The sequence below is a fragment of the Crocuta crocuta genome, unplaced genomic scaffold (assembly GCF_008692635.1).
Source record: "Crocuta crocuta isolate KB4526 unplaced genomic scaffold, BGI_CrCroc_1.0 scaffold462, whole genome shotgun sequence".
In the NCBI taxonomy this organism is placed as follows: Eukaryota; Metazoa; Chordata; class Mammalia; order Carnivora; family Hyaenidae; genus Crocuta; species Crocuta crocuta.
In genome coordinates, this window is record NW_027527437.1 from 1,168,723 (window position 1) to 1,184,588 (window position 15,866).

At 37.2% G+C, this 15,866-nt stretch overlaps 1 protein-coding gene across 1 annotated transcript; it reads left to right on the forward strand.

Annotated features, from left to right (window-relative positions):
* The first annotated feature begins 1,624 nt into the window (after positions 1–1,624).
* RGS13 (regulator of G protein signaling 13) lies at positions 1,625–15,588 on the forward strand. Its single transcript, XM_077760103.1, has 4 exons — positions 1,625–1,706; positions 5,112–5,173; positions 14,086–14,252; positions 15,406–15,588. The coding sequence occupies exons 1-4, from the start codon at positions 1,642–1,644 to the stop codon at positions 15,586–15,588; spliced, it is 477 nt and encodes a 158-aa protein (XP_077616229.1). The 5' UTR covers positions 1,625–1,641.
* Positions 15,589–15,866: the final 278 nt, after the last annotated feature.

The window sequence follows — 15,866 nt, forward strand, 5'->3', positions numbered from 1 at the left end:
TTCCGGGATCACCTTATCTTTTCTTTTGTCTTCTCTTATGTGTTTTATAAAAAACTACCACCTCAACCTTGAAGTCAAATCTTTCACCTGAACTTGTTTCCTTTCTTTCTCCCACCTTCCACATCCAGTCCATCAAGTTCTGGTAGCTCCTCCTCCCCCTATCTACAATCTACCCCCTTCCTTCCATCTCTCCTGCCCCTTCCGAATCCAAGCCTAGAATACCCTCACTTGCACTCCTGCAGGCACCCCCCCAACTAGTCTTCCAGTCCCGCTCTTGCACATTACAATCAGTTCTACTCACAGAACCAATCTCAAATGTTAACTTGTCTGTTCCACTATTTTAAAACTTTCAGTGATTTTCCTGTGTCTTATCATGGAACTGATGGTGTGTATGATCTAACATGCCCAGCTTCTGCCTATCTTCCAACTTAATTTCTCATCACTTTCTTGCTGCAATGAGCATTTTTGAACATGATTATTGGTCCAATCTTAACTGTCTAGCCTTTTCCTTCAACCTTTTCCTTGCCATATTCTATATTCATGCGATGACTACATTCATTTCCTCAATTAGGACATGACCCATTGCCCAAGCTGCCCCATCCCTGTCACTCAGCACATTCCTGCACATCCTGTGGTCCAGCTCATCTATTACTTTATTTGGATGCTGTCATCTATTACTTTACTCGGATGCTGTCTCTAACCACCCCCAAGGCTGGTTAGCTTCTCCTCCTGTGTGTACTCATAGGCCCCTGAACTTCCTGTCTCAGAGTCCCCATCACATGGTCTTTAACTGCTTGCTAGCAAAGACAGGAAGAGGAAAAGACAGGATCTACATAGATCACTGGCAGCCAGAACTTGGCACATAACAAATGTTCAGTAGATGTTTTGAATGAATCAATAAAGATTGATATATAAGAACTCACTGTTATCCTTAATAATTCATTATATGTAAGTGTGCATAAATGTTTAGCAAAATATATTCAGCTCTCATTATAAATTGCAGATTTAAATATTCTTAAATTTTTGAGTTTTTCAAAGTCCTAAGTTTAAAACTTTCTATAACATACATTGTTATATAAAGCCTTGGCTGAGTAAACTGTACCTGAATTTTAAAGCCAAGGTCATACTGCCAAGAGTGGGGGGAAACCAGGTAAGCAATCCCCTTTTCAGAATTCACCCCTAAGGAGGCTTATTTTTTATTTATCCTTTTACACAATTTTATGTGGCTAATGACAAAGATACAAATTCTTATTCAATAGATTAAGAGCTTTTTTTAAAACTGAATTATCCAAAAAGGGAAGACTTGGGAGTTGACTTTGTTGTTGGTGGGCCCCAAAGGGGAAGATCTTTCTCAGTAAGCTGTATTTTTTTAAACACTATTATGACAAATAAGTGGCTCAGATGGGTTCTAAAGTCCCGACTCTAAGCACCTACATTCCTAAAAAATATTTATGAGATGAGTCTTTTTATTCTCCTCTCTCCTCCCTGTTCCCACCAGTGACTGTATTCTATTACTCTCAAAAACCCATGCTTATTTGTTCATGATTTATAATTTTGGATGTTCCTGAGACATTGACTCTAGCATATAATTATTTTAAATGACTAAATTATACTAAGTATATCCTCTATTGCTTTAGAAAAATGAGCAGGCAGAATTGTTGGATTTGCAAGATGTGCAGAGATGAATCTAAGAGGATTCCATCAAAGTAAGTAGCATTTAAATTCTATGGCCATCACAATGCATATTTACCACATGATAAATTGGTGCACACTTATTCTTCTAATTTAATCTTTTTGTTCAGAATGTAAAGTTTGCATTTACATATGAGTAAGTCTGCCAGAAGAGCAATCATGTATTACATTCAGGTTTCATTTTCATTATAGATGGTTTACACCTGAGAATTAGGCAAGTTTAATGTTTCTACAGTGTCTATTATGAATAAATACTCTGAGACTTTTTTAATGTTTTATATTGTTCATGTTAAAATGAGGTTCTTTATCCAAAATGCTTTTTAATTATTCAAACCCTCCATCTACAAAGTGCCAGAAACTTCATACCCAGTTGGAAGAAGCGAGACTGGTAAGGTAACCAAATGCTTACCAAACTCCCGAGTCTCTTGGATATTTTGCCAAACGAAAAATGTAGCCATTTAGATGGGAACAGTGACTGTTGAAATAGAAAGCAGAATGCCTAAGGTAGATAACAAACCATTTGAATTGATTTTGCACCTTAGGGATTCCCAAGAGTTTAACCAGAGTGCCTAACTTTAGCCCACATGGGATACTCCATCGTAGCCACATCTTCCTTGCTAGGTCAGAGCGATGCATGCATGCTCCCATCCCCTAGTACCCAAATGTCCAAAAACACTTAAAAGCATTTGTGTGAGATAGGAAGGAGGCTACAGTGGTAGTTGGAAAGACAATAAGGCCCAAAGCTCAGCATTGTAAACAACCAGGTGAGGCTGCTTTACTGAACAGGCACATGCAAAGAGGAAGATGAAATAGGCTGATTTGGGAATAGCTTCCTTCTCTTCTGCTGATGACTCTCCCATAGAGTATCACCATTCACATGTCTTTCTACTTGCCTTGCAGACCTTCTCCCTCCCGCCCAATCAGGGAAGGGGGAGGCCAAAGAATGAGAATTGACATTCATGGCAAGCTGGTAGATAACAGTCACTTGCTAGGTGCTTTACTTTCATGAACTACTTTAATTTTCAAGATAGCTTTGAGAGATAGATATTATCCCCATTTTATAGATAATAAAACAGGGGATCAAAGATTTTAGGTAAAACCAAAAGTTATTAAATGCAGCACTGGAATTAGAACTCAGGACTGTCAGACTCCAAACACTCTTAATTCCTGTTTCCACAATGACACGAGGCCTCAGAATGCTCCTGTTTTACATCCACTGCTTTTTATTAGGAAATCCAGGTGGGTGAAGGGACAGAGGTGTTTAGAATTACTAGCATACAGACACCTGAATAGTCATGGGACAGTATGAAATTTGTGAGATACTCGGAAAAAATTACAAGCCAGATGTGATTAAACCAAAATCAAATTTTGTTTTCACAATTTTAAAAGTTTATTTATATATTTTGAGAGAGAGAGAACATGGGAGAAGCAGAGAGAGGAGAGAGAATCCCAAGTAGACTCTACACTATGACAGTGCAGAGCCTGATGCACGCAGGCTTGAACTCATGAATCATGAGATCATGAACTGAACCAAAATCAAAAGTTGGTCACTTAACCAACTGAACCACCCAGGCACCCCTCATTTCACAATTTTAATACCAATCATAATCACTCCAGTCATGATCTATCTCCATAAATCTCATGAACCTTAGAGGCAGAAGAATTCTCTCAACAACAAAGTACCAACACTTTATTTTAAGCTAAGCTCAGACAATGGTGGCATCTTCACTCATGTTGTAGATTTTCTTTTTTCCTATATAATGAGAATGGGTGGGACAGAGAGGCATGCCACACACCTGACCTAGCACTTACCATTTCCCTGGATGGAAAAGGTTACTTGAGGTTACTGTTTTTAAAGTTCTTAATAAGAGAAAAGAACAGTGTGTCAGATACCATTTCATGGAAATGTTGGGGTTTTTTTTAAGCAATCTTTCCAGCAGTATACTGTTAAGCCTCAAAGCTGATGTACACAGTCCATCTAAAACTGGCAAGAGCCATCTGAATTTGTAGAAAACAAAAGATATTTGACCTTTTTAAGATCTTGATTTTTTCCATGTTCTAGGTCATTTTTTAACATCTTTAACTAATCTTCTTTCATTGTGTTAAGTATCTACTAATGCTGATGGCTGTTCCCACAAAACCAATTATTGAGCAAACTGTACCAAAAGTAGCCAATGGACAGTGCTTGTTTGAATCTAGAGCTATCTGATTATATGATGTTATTGAAAATGGGAAAATTAAGAGTGAAGCATTATAAACTGAAACAATCATAAACTGAATGGCAATGAACGCCTTGAGTATTTTATAGGAGAGAAAATAAAATGATTTATATGTAAGAATACATAGTCCCTTGCCAATTCACCTCACAAAGCCCAGAAAAATGAACAGAAATGAAGCTTTAAACCCAGTATCTTTCACGGATATTTTTGAGATTGTAAATGATTTCTCATACAGTTTATTTACATATTATTCACAGTAATAAAAATTCAAACCTTCAATACATAGAAAAATTATAACAAATAATAGAGAGAATACCTACATAAAATAGATATAGAGTTACTAATTTTATTATATGAATGCATGCAAATAAGCTTTGTGGATAAACTCTAAAAGGTTAATAGTTTAAATGGCAAACACATTGCTGGTGACTGCAGCACACAATGCAAACCCAAATGCAATTTGGCAATTCATACGAAGAACCTTAAAAATGTGCATTTTCGACCCACTTTAATTCTACTTCTGTGAGTCCCCTAAACAATTAACTTATTTGAGCATAGCAAGCCTTAATCACAAGTTTTTATGCTAAAAAATGAGAAAAAATCAAAATGCTCAATTGAGAATAATTGTGCAAACTATAGAATGCCCCCTTGTGGAATATTCAGTATTCCTCAGTGACTATCAATGATTATAAATCTATAATTGTAACTTATAACATAATAAATGATTATTAAGACAATTGTGATGACATACAAAAAGCTTATTAAAAGTGAATATATACATATATGTACACACACTCACAAAGTATACACACACACAAATACACATGCAGAGTATGGCTGCTTCTTGGTAAAACACAGACACACATAACAAAAACACTAAAAAGAAATAAAAAATATTAATAGTAGTAATTTGGGAATAGGGAAGTTACAGGACCATGGGTGCTATAGATCATTATCTTGTAAAACTTTATCATATTTTCGAATTTACATTACCTTCATAATTTTTTTTTAATTTTAACAATTTAGAAAGTAAAAATAAGATGTAAAAGATCACAGAAAGACAAATTTCCATTTAAAACCACATAGAAATAGAGCATAGCTATATTGTGGTATTATTCTCAAGATCATATATTTGTATTTAATTCAGTAAAAGCTTGAGATTATTTTGGTGCAATGAGCACCTTTTGTTTCTTTTCAAAGCATTACTTTGGAGGAAGTGTTACAGTGGGCCCAGTCTTTTGAAAAGTTGATGGCTACGAAATGTGAGTATGATGTTTATTTCATCTTTGAATAACCAGTCAGTTTCATTCCTAAAAGAAAGTGGCCCTAGGTGATGAACATATGTGGCTTTTTTCACAGCTTTCAGAATGGCAACTGCCCCAGTTACAAAAAAAAAAATCTGAAAATAGTTTGTCACGTCAACCACTATTATTTTCTTTGGTGTTAATTAAAATAAGATTAGTCACTGCGAATATTTAGTTTTCGCAAGTTTATGTGTAAAATCCATTAGAAAATATGCCTGACTTGTAACACATACTGAAATATACTGCCTTACCATAGCTTTCTAAAGTTAGAATTTTAGAAAACTAAAAAATTTGCTGTTCTTAGTGCCTTTTTACTTTATTCAAAAGTAAGAATAAATTTTGAGTCTTGATGTTCTAAAACTCCTTAGAATTGGTATTCAACTTTATCAGTGTCTGACTTCAGTGAGACTTTATATAAGTCTACATATAGTTGTATATAATGTTGTATATCAACATTCAGATAGTATAAATGAAAGTTAATGTCAATGGATATTAGGGAGACCGACTTATAGGCTCAATGCAAGAAATGAGGAAGTGTGTGCATTCATGGGAGCAGTCAACTGTGTTTGGGTAGAAAATTGGGAAGTTGTAGAAAATGATAAATATCAGAAGACAGGTACAGAAAAAATACAGTAAGTACTCAAAGAAAATTCTCTTGTTTGCTGAATTTGATATTTTTTAATGGAGTTTGTTCCTGTCAAATGGTTGCTAATTTTTGTCTATAGATCTCTTTTTATTTGAGATTACCTATTAGCTTTGTGTGAATATTTCAACTGTTTATACCTACTGACTATGGAAAGGGAGTTAGCTATGCTACTTGACAGTTTAATTGATGGGATGTGCAGGTGGTAACTCTGAATAAAGTACTTCCTGTTACTCCTGGGGGTGGTCATGCTTCTATGGCACTTCCTGCTCTCTCGGGCACAAGGGGCCCCTCCTGTTATGGAGATAGCTATCACTGTCTGACCCGGAGGGCAACTGCAGGAGGTAAAGACCCCTGGCTCCTCTTACAAGAACACCTTCATCAGATATTTTGGCATTTACTTCATGGCCCCTCCTTAGTGCCTCCAGACTTGGGTCACTACCTGAACCCCCACCTGTCGTAACAGGCCTTTCCAATAAGCATTTGAGGCCATGGTTTACTTGTGAACCCTGCCTTTTACTTTTCAAGTATTCCTCATAGTTTGTGATCCCAGTTGCCAGCATGTGAATTTTTAAAAACAGATTTTTTTGCGGGGCACCTGGTGGTTCAGTAGGTTAAACTTTGGACTTTGGGTCAAGTCATGATCTCGTGGTTTCTGGTTTCAAGTCCCACATTAGGCTCTGTTCTGACAGCTCAGAGCCTGGAGCCTGCTTCAGATTCTGTGTCTTCCTCTCTTTCTGCCCCTCCCCTGCTCTCTCTGTCTCTCAAAAATAAATAAACAGTGTGTGTGTGTGTGTGTGTGTGTGTGTGTGTGTGTGAATTTTAGAANATTGGAGAGAGGGAGGAAGGCAAACCATAAGAGACTCTTGAATGCTGAGAACAGACTGAGGGCTGATGGGGGTAGGGGAGAGGGGAGGGGGGGTGATGGGCATGGAGGAGGGCACTTGTTGGGATGGGCACTGGGTGTTATATGGAAACCAACTTGACAATAAACTATTAAAGATAATTTAAAAATTAAAAAATAAAAAACTACCTTAAAATCCAAAAATAAATAAGTTAATTAGTTAAATTATTTTATAATGAAAAATTTTAAAAGACTAGAAGTCAGTGGGGAAGACAAAGGGTCTAAGCCAAGGGTACTTAGCATATAGACTCTAATCAAAGCATGGGACCATGAGATTAGTTAGAGAGTTCAGGGAGAGAAGAGGAGAGATCCAGAGATGGAGCTTAGGTGGACACTAATATTTCTAAATCCAGAGAAGAGGGGGAGCCAGCAAAGGAAATGGAAAAAGATCATCAGGTAAGTTAAGGGTGATCAAAACTACATCATCATGAAAGGCAAAAGAGAACATGTTTTAGGAAGGGAGCCATGACAGTGTCAAAGGCTACTGAGAAGTAAAGTAAGATGAGGAAATAGCCATGACCACTGGCTATAGCAATATGGGAGTCAATGGTGCTTTAACAGGAACCGTTGCAGAGGCGTGGGGCTGGATAGGCCCAGAGGAAGCAAGGCAGAGAATATAGGGGATTATTTACATAAGTTTTGAGATGAAGGTCAACAGAGAAAAGAGTAGCAACTAGAAAGAGGCATGAAGTCAATATTGGGAATATAGAGTCAATAGACATTGTTGGTTTTATTTAGGAAATACAGCAGCATTGTTATAGACGATGGCAACCATTAGAGAGGAAGAAAGTGATGACGGAGAAGAGAGTGGAGACAATTTTAAGAGCAACAGAGAAATGCAAAGCCATGGAGAACGCACAATTAGGTGGAAGACAATAAAAAATGGTTTGGACATTGTTTTCCTGTCAGGAGGAAAGTTAGAAAGGACATGAACCAGAGGAGGTAGGTTGGTTGATTTGGTGGAGACAAAATGAGGGAATCTCTGCCTGATTAAACCCATGTTCTCAGTGAAGACCGAGGCAAGGTCGTCAGCAGAGAGCTGAGCAAGATGTGCTGGGACCTTAAAAAGAAAGAAGATACGAAATAGTTTCTGGAGAGTCAAAGAACCAACTTAAGAATTGTAGCTATATAAGTTGTGTCTCACATGAATTTATTCTACAGATGGAGTGCTCAAAATAACTTTAATTAGTAGGCAAACGTAGTATTCAAAGTACAGTCAATGGTATAATATCATGAGCAATAGAAAGAGATGTGTTCTTCAGGGATATTTTATCTACAAACCAAGATATGATGGAAGGGTGGTCGGATGACTGGGTAATGTTGAGTGCCCACTTTAAATTTGTAGAGATGATTTTAAGAGCAAAAGCCCAGTTACATATTTTTCTATGACCTCTTCAGTTTGCTCCAGAGCAGACAGAGTTAAGCCATTCTAAATAAGCAGGTGTTCTAATCACAGAATTGGCATCACTCTTAATTTTGGTCAAAATCATCCTTCAGTGCACAGTATACTTTCCTCCCTTTCTCAGTTATCACAGTCACCTGCCAACAGCCTTGGAAATGCCAGGTTGGATACTATAGGATTATCATACTGCTAAAGGCAATGAAGACTGCTCCAATTTATGCTGGCCAGTGCATCTTCATCCTGGCACAAAGCAGACATGAGAAGTTACTAATGGGTATTACTGTTCCATCACGTGCATCCTGGTCCCCAAGGCAGAGCCCCTCCTTCAGCTCTCTTCCTCTGAGAGAGATTCTGTGCTGCTCACTGTGCATTGACAGCCTCCTCTGCTATCATTTATTCTACCCTCTGCTAACCACTGCTGTTGCCATGGCTCCCTTCAGCAGCCCTCACGTTCCCTCCATGGCCAGGCTGAAGCCCCTTCTTTCAGTACTGCTTGTCTTCTCTAACTTCTCATGCACTTGTTCACCCTGCAGGAAGAAAAACAGAACAACAAAACCTGGCCTTTTATAGATACCACTGTTCAATTAGAGCATGTTTGTCTCACTGTCAAAAACAGCAAAAAGTAACAACATGCCAGGTATAATCCTCTAGTCTTTGGTGCTTCCTGGATGCTATCAATTAGGGCACGCTTCTTCACTTTTCAAAATGTGTGGAGAATCTCCTGAAAACATACAAGCATGAGGAATCCAAAAGTCTGAGCTGACAAACCTTTGTTTAGTCAGTACCTGCTGTGTATCAGGCAGTGCACGGGCCTTGGGCATAGGAAGATGGAACTGGAGTCCTAATTCTCAGTGTTGGCCCATGAGTAGGAGAGTAATCAAAGCAAACGTAGATACAACAGACTGTGGTATAGGGTGAGAGGGAACTAGAATTTAAATAACTGTGGACTAGGTGCTATCTGTCAATTGACAGGAAGCACTTACCTAGTTGGAGAGGGAGGGGTCATTCCAGAGAAATTTTTCCAGAAACTGAGATACTTAACCTGAGTCTTAGATCAGAGTACAAAGCCTACCACACAGGAGAAATTGCATATACAACAGCGTAGGGGGGTCGCACACTGCCTGGCCAGAAGCAAGGCTCAAACAAAGACTGTTTTCAGAAGTCACAAGAGACGAGGCTAGAGAGGGAGGGAGCACCATACCCTAATGCGCCCTGTAGCCACAGCTGAAGTCTGGATTTTTTTTTTTTTTTAATTAGGGCAACGGGAAAAGGCTGAAAAGTTATAAAGGGTTGTGGCCGCATTTTTGCTTTAGAGATTTTTCGCTGATAAAAGTGCAAAAAAGAATGAAAGCAGGTCAGATAGATGAACTGAGGCTTTTTCAGATTAGGCAGTTCACAAATATTTCTCAAAAACCATAAACATAAAATAATCTGTAAAAAGAGAACAGAAGATAATATAATAAATATAACAGATAGCTTCTTTAATATACAAAGAATTCTAAAAACTTTCAGAAAAGACTAACAATGCAAAAAAAATTGCCAAAAGATTTGAAATTCACAGAAATAAAAGATATGGTCAGTGAAAAAGAAAAAATGTTTAGACATTAGTATTTTAAAATGCAAACTAAACAGTTACAAGTCACTGGTTTTACCCCATCAGATTGGAAACGATGGAGTGAGCAGACACTTTCACACTGCTGTTAGTAATGAAAACTAATAAAATCTTTCTGAAAGTCATTTTACAATAGATATCAAGAGTCTCCAAAAACACGACATCCATTAATCTAGGAATTCCACTCCTTTAAGGTAATTCTAAGGTAATTCTTCATTACAGATGCAAAGATTTATACACCGAATATTCAATGTAAAATAATTTATAACAAAAAATGGGAAACGATATAAATATTCAACAATAGTAGGACAGCTAAATATAATATAGGATAGTCTTGCAAAGGACTACTACGTGACCCTTGAAAATAAAAAGGAGAAAACGTTTCTGGGGCACATTTCTGGGTGGCTCAGTTGGTTAAGCGTCCAACTTCAGCTCAGGTCATGATCTCATGGCTTGTGAGTTCAAGCCCCGTGTCAGGCTCTGTGCTGACATCTCAGAGCCTAGAGCCTGCTTCAGATTCTGTGTCTCCCCCTCTCTCTGCCCCTCCCCTGCTCTCTCTCTCTCTCTCCAATAAATAAACATTAAAATTTTTTTAAAAAACAAAGTGTTTCTACATATTAAGTATGAAAGAGTGAGACAGAATTGCTTTCACAGTATAATGCCAGTAACTTGTATGTGTATCTGCGTTTGTTTAGATGAATGAATTCTAGTTAGATAGAAAGCTAAACATTAGCAAAGGACTGAAAGAATAAAGGAAAATATATTAAATCATCAAAAATCATCATTATCTATTTAGAAGTTTTCTGTATTTAAAAATGACCTATACTATTCTAAGTTACTTTCATAATAGAAAAAAATCATAAAGGATTAATATCACAGAAGCCAAACTAGAGAATCTCAATAAAGCAAATTCATTTTAAAACTTCAGGTTTTTTTAGAAGCTAGTACAATTATGGAATTTATTATCCCAAGTGGTACAGATTGAAAAAAAATAGATTTAAAATTATTTTAGTCACACTTCTGATGAAAGACTGCAACATAGCACGACTTAAGGATTTGTTTCATGGTGTAAGCTTTTTCCCCTTGCAGAAAACAATTTTGGAACAGATGGGCCACTGCTCTGACTCAGCCAAGAGGAATGCCACGTTTCCCTTCTGCATCAAGATACTGACATGTGTCACCTTGTGTGTCATAGAAAATACTAATTTCTGTGACTGGTTTAAAAAAAAAAAAAAAAGAATACATGCTACAGAGTCCCAAAAGCATCACTCTCATTCTTAAGGAAAAGCATACACGATGTATGACATAAACCTATTTTTTCCATCTTCTCAATTTAATGAGCAATTCAATTCTCTTGTTTATCCTTATTCACTTTGCTTCAGCAGAGTCACAGTCTCTTTAATGCTCAGGAAGGAGAATCATTTACAACTTCAGAATGGGCTACTGTGGACTACATTGCCTAATTTGGAAAAGGCTTTTCTACCTTTAAAATTGACTTGTTGTATGAGTCATTAGAAATTCTAAACTGAGCAATTCAGTTCCAACTTTAATAATTACTCAGATTCCTGGAGCACTGTTAAACAAATGCACTTTCAGCTGCTTGCTTGCTTAACTTATACAAATTCTGTAAATTATACCAGCCATGTGAGTCTACTTATTCTACACCCCAGAACGTTACCTGAAATATCAGAGAAGTTCAAATGGTCTGGGTCTGCCTTCAGGCCCAGGACAGGTTATGATGCAGTAAAACACAACATTAAAATCCCACTAATTTACAAGAAACATTCATTTCTTGTTTGCCACACAGTGACTTGAGTTCAGTTCCAGCTCTATTCTATGTCTTCATTCTGGCCTTCAGGCAAAAGAAGTAGCTCTTTTCCAGAATGTATCCTTTGCATGACTATTTGGAAGCGCAACGGCAGACCACCTGCTTGAACCTTCTGCTTAAAACCTTTTGCTTGCACCTGTGTATGGTGCAATTTACACGTATTTCATTGGCTAAAACAAATCCAATGGGCAAGGCTGATATAAATGGGACATAAAAGTATAATCCTCCTTTAAGAAGGGCAGGAAGTAACTAAAATCAATACTACAATCTACCATATCAAATATCTAAATAAAACATAAATTACAAAGCATGGATGACCTCATTAGCAAAGGACTTGAGTATATAGAGAATTGTTGAACCATTTGGCCAGCCCAAAAAGATCAGGAGAGAAGTTTGAGAAGGCCAGTCCAGGTGCAGGCAGGTTCTGAAATGAGAATTTCTAAACATATTACTATACGATTAAGTTAAACATAAACACAAATTCAGAATACTATAACACAGACTCTAATATTGGTTTCCAAGTCATTTCCCTAGTCCCCACTCACCCGTGTACTCACCCATCCAAGTATCCTGGTGGCTGACTATCATTCCAGGATCTACAGATTTTATCTGGTATCTCATTCTTTTCCCTGTTCATAGTTCATTTCTTTATTTTAGGACTCTTATTTTCTGTCCCTAATGAAGTGATCACTCAAAATTCCACTAAGTACAAAGTAACAAAGTATATCAAGTATATCCAGCTTTACTTGTTAAGCCAGAAATACCTTTTTGTATTGATTTGTTTGTTGTTGTTGTTATTTTGTTTTGTTTGTTTGGTTTTGGTTTTCCTTTCCATTCAGCTATTTCTGTAACAGGAGCTTCAACTGCTACAGGTATTGTCTATGACCTCAGCTTTCTTTGTCTGTGATGAGGCAAGGCACACCTTAAAATTAGTTTGGTGTGAAAATTGTTTGAAATCTGAGATAAAATATATTCCCCCATTGGGTAGCAATATCTAATTCATATTACTTCCTATGTTACAGTTTTCTACAAGCTCCCCATTTCATCTGTCCTCTCAACTCAAGTGATGTTCCTTTCAAACCCTTTCCTACCCAATGTCATGGGGGCTTTACTTACATGATAATAATGAGAGATGCTGTAATTTTGTGTATTCTTAGTATGGCACACTTCTTGCAGATTACCAGTCTTTCCCCACCCTAATCCTTCTTAAAAGGGATCTGCCTCTTTTTGAGTTTATCTCTTCACTGAAAATATCTTAATTGTTATCTTTATTTTTGTATCACTGCCGCCAGAGCCAGTAGATGCCAAGGAGTCAAAGCTTTCTAGTGCTAGAAAACCCAATCCAATCTCTCATGTGAAGATCTAGGAAAATCTGATTTTACATTGCTATTACATCTGATTACCATTATTTCTTATAACAGTTAATACTGAATAAAATATTTTAATCAAAATCTTATGCTTGGACACATAGTCAATGTGCCTACACACACATTTCTATTACTGTCAATTAAAAGTTACTCATTTCATCATTTAGCAATTCAACTTCTCAGATATGCTGAGAGACTTCCTAACCACCAAAAGAAGTTCTGAGAGTGTTCATCTTCAATACTGAGAGTACGTGGTCCCCCCAAAGATTTGTATTAATGTGTTAGATTTATAAGAGTTTGCCTAACCCTCTTCTTCAAACACTAGCTCCTACAAAATAGTGCCTCAATCAGAAAAGCTCCTTCCACATGCATGTCTTTATCCATCCATCCAGAAATGCAGATTAAGACCAAAACTAAGAATAACCATCTCTGGCATCAAGTGGGCTGTGCTACACATACCCAATGTCCTGCTCTTTATTTTGAGATAGTTTCCAACACCCAATCTGAATTCCAGTCTTTGCCTGGTCCTTCATTTCTAGTTTGAAACATAATGCATAAATACAAAGTTGCACTTTTCATCCATGTTCTCCCTCTCAGATTGGATTTTGAGAAACACCCCAGGCTGTACAACTTGATAAATTTATTACTCCTACATGACTTGGATATTTTTCTTTCAACCTTGACCTGTCTGTTGAGATTCTAAACATTGCTGTGATCCTCCAGTTTGCCTTGAGGGCTTAGATTTTTTATGTCAGTTTCACGATCACAGCTCTGTCCACTGATCCAACTTAAGTCCTGTTTCTGGGTCCTTGTGACCTCTTCTATCCTTGACCTATTCACATCAGTAGACATTTTCCTGAGTGATTCAGAATAACAGGATAACCACAACACTGACTGGCATTGTCAAAACAGGCTTTAGATTTATAGATCTAAGGTGTGATGTGGGTGTGTGTGTGTGTGTGTGTGTGTGTGTGTGTGAGATTATATAATACACACCTGTTAAATAATTTGGGAGTTTTGATTTAAACTTTAGTTTTAACCTGCATGAAATATTGTTCAGATATTTTTAATGATTTTGACCCTCAAAATAAACTAATTTCTCCATTACTTTTAGATGGTCCAGTAGTCTATGCAGCATACTTAAAAATGGAGCACAGTGACGAGAATATTAAATTCTGGATGGCATGTGAAACCTATAAGAAAATTGCCTCACGGTGGAGCAGAATTTCTAGAGCAAAAAAGCTTTATAAGATTTACATCCAGCCACAGTCCCCTAGAGAGGTAACTACATGACAGTGATGGCTAATGGAAATCAGTACATTCCGGGGAAGGGCGCTAATATCTGTCAAGCACACACATGCGCCAGGCACTTTATATCCAGTACCTCCTGTTATGCTACAAAGTCAGTACTGTTAACCTTATTTTACAGGTAAGAAGCCTGAGAATCTGAGAAGTTAATTAACTTGTTCAGTGTCACATATCAATTAAGTGAAAGTTAGGATTCAAAGTTAGGTCTGTCTAGCTCCAGAGCCTCTTGTCATTAAATTATCTTAATTCCTTGGAAAGTTTCTTTTAAAAAAAGAAGTCCTTGTAAGAAGAATTGACTTTTCTAGAAAGAACTACAGATACCATAAATGGGCATGTTGACAACCCCAGCAGCATTGGGAGAAGTCTGTGCCACTGCACCAAAGCTCACTGCTCACCTCAGTTCCCAACCGGTAAATCCGCAAACGCTTTCGCGGAGACTGCTGCCTATCACTTACAACTGCCTACAGAAACAACATCATGAGTGGATGACACACTGAGACCCTTCCTGGTAGAGAGAGAATAAGAAATGAAAATTCTTGTCAAGGAGATAAGGGTAGGCTATGATATATGAGATTCCTATCATGCAGGAAGGTCCTACTTATCATCTTGTTCCTCAAAACTCTGTCTGGAAAAAACTTGGTTTATTGAAATAACCACTTGTCTCCTTTCTTTCTCCACTTCTCTTCACTCTCTTCCCATTTCAGGGCATATTCAGTGATCAACATTCATGACTACTAAGATAAACTTTAAAATAGTACCAACTTCCCTTTTCCTTAAAAGAGATCTTCATCTCATAAACTTCCTTGTTTGTAGACTCCACTAACAAACCACTTGCATGTGCTTAAGTAAGCAATGGTCTCTGAGATCTCCCTGCTCTTGGGCTGTGTGTTTTTTGTTTTGTCTTGTTTTTTTTTTTAATCTGGAATATGGAGGTGAGTGTTTAGTTTTAAAAAAAGCAAAGTTTGTCTCTTATGAGTCTTTTAGATATGGATGAAACTTCAGACAAAATTACCTTATTCCACTAAAAAGAAAAAAATGAGACTGGGGAATAAATTAAACTTTTTCCATTAGAGTTTCTGTCTTCAATTATACCTACTTATGCTGTACGTGTAATTTCACTTTTCAGATTAACATTGACAGTTCAACAAGAGAGACTATCATCAGGAATATTCAAGAACCCACTCAAACGTGTTTTGAAGAGGCTCAAAAGATAGTGTATACGCACATGGAAAGGGACTCTTATCCCAGGTTTCTAAAGTCAGAAATGTACCAGAAACTTTTGAAGACTGTTCAGCCCAACAAATCCTAACTACTATTCAAAAGTTTAAATTGAAGACGGTGTATTGGAAGTACTAGCTCTTTTTTTTTAATTTACACACACACACACACACACACACACACACACACACACGAGTCAGAAGTAGAATAGGAATGAAATAGAAAAAAAACTATAAATTAATTTCTTCTAATTCTAGAAAAAGAAAAGATCCCCAAAGGGATGGGGTCTACAACAGTTGTAATATGAATAACACAATTTGTGGCATGTCTATGTAGCTCAGTTAACATATAAGGAGAAGAAAGATCTTC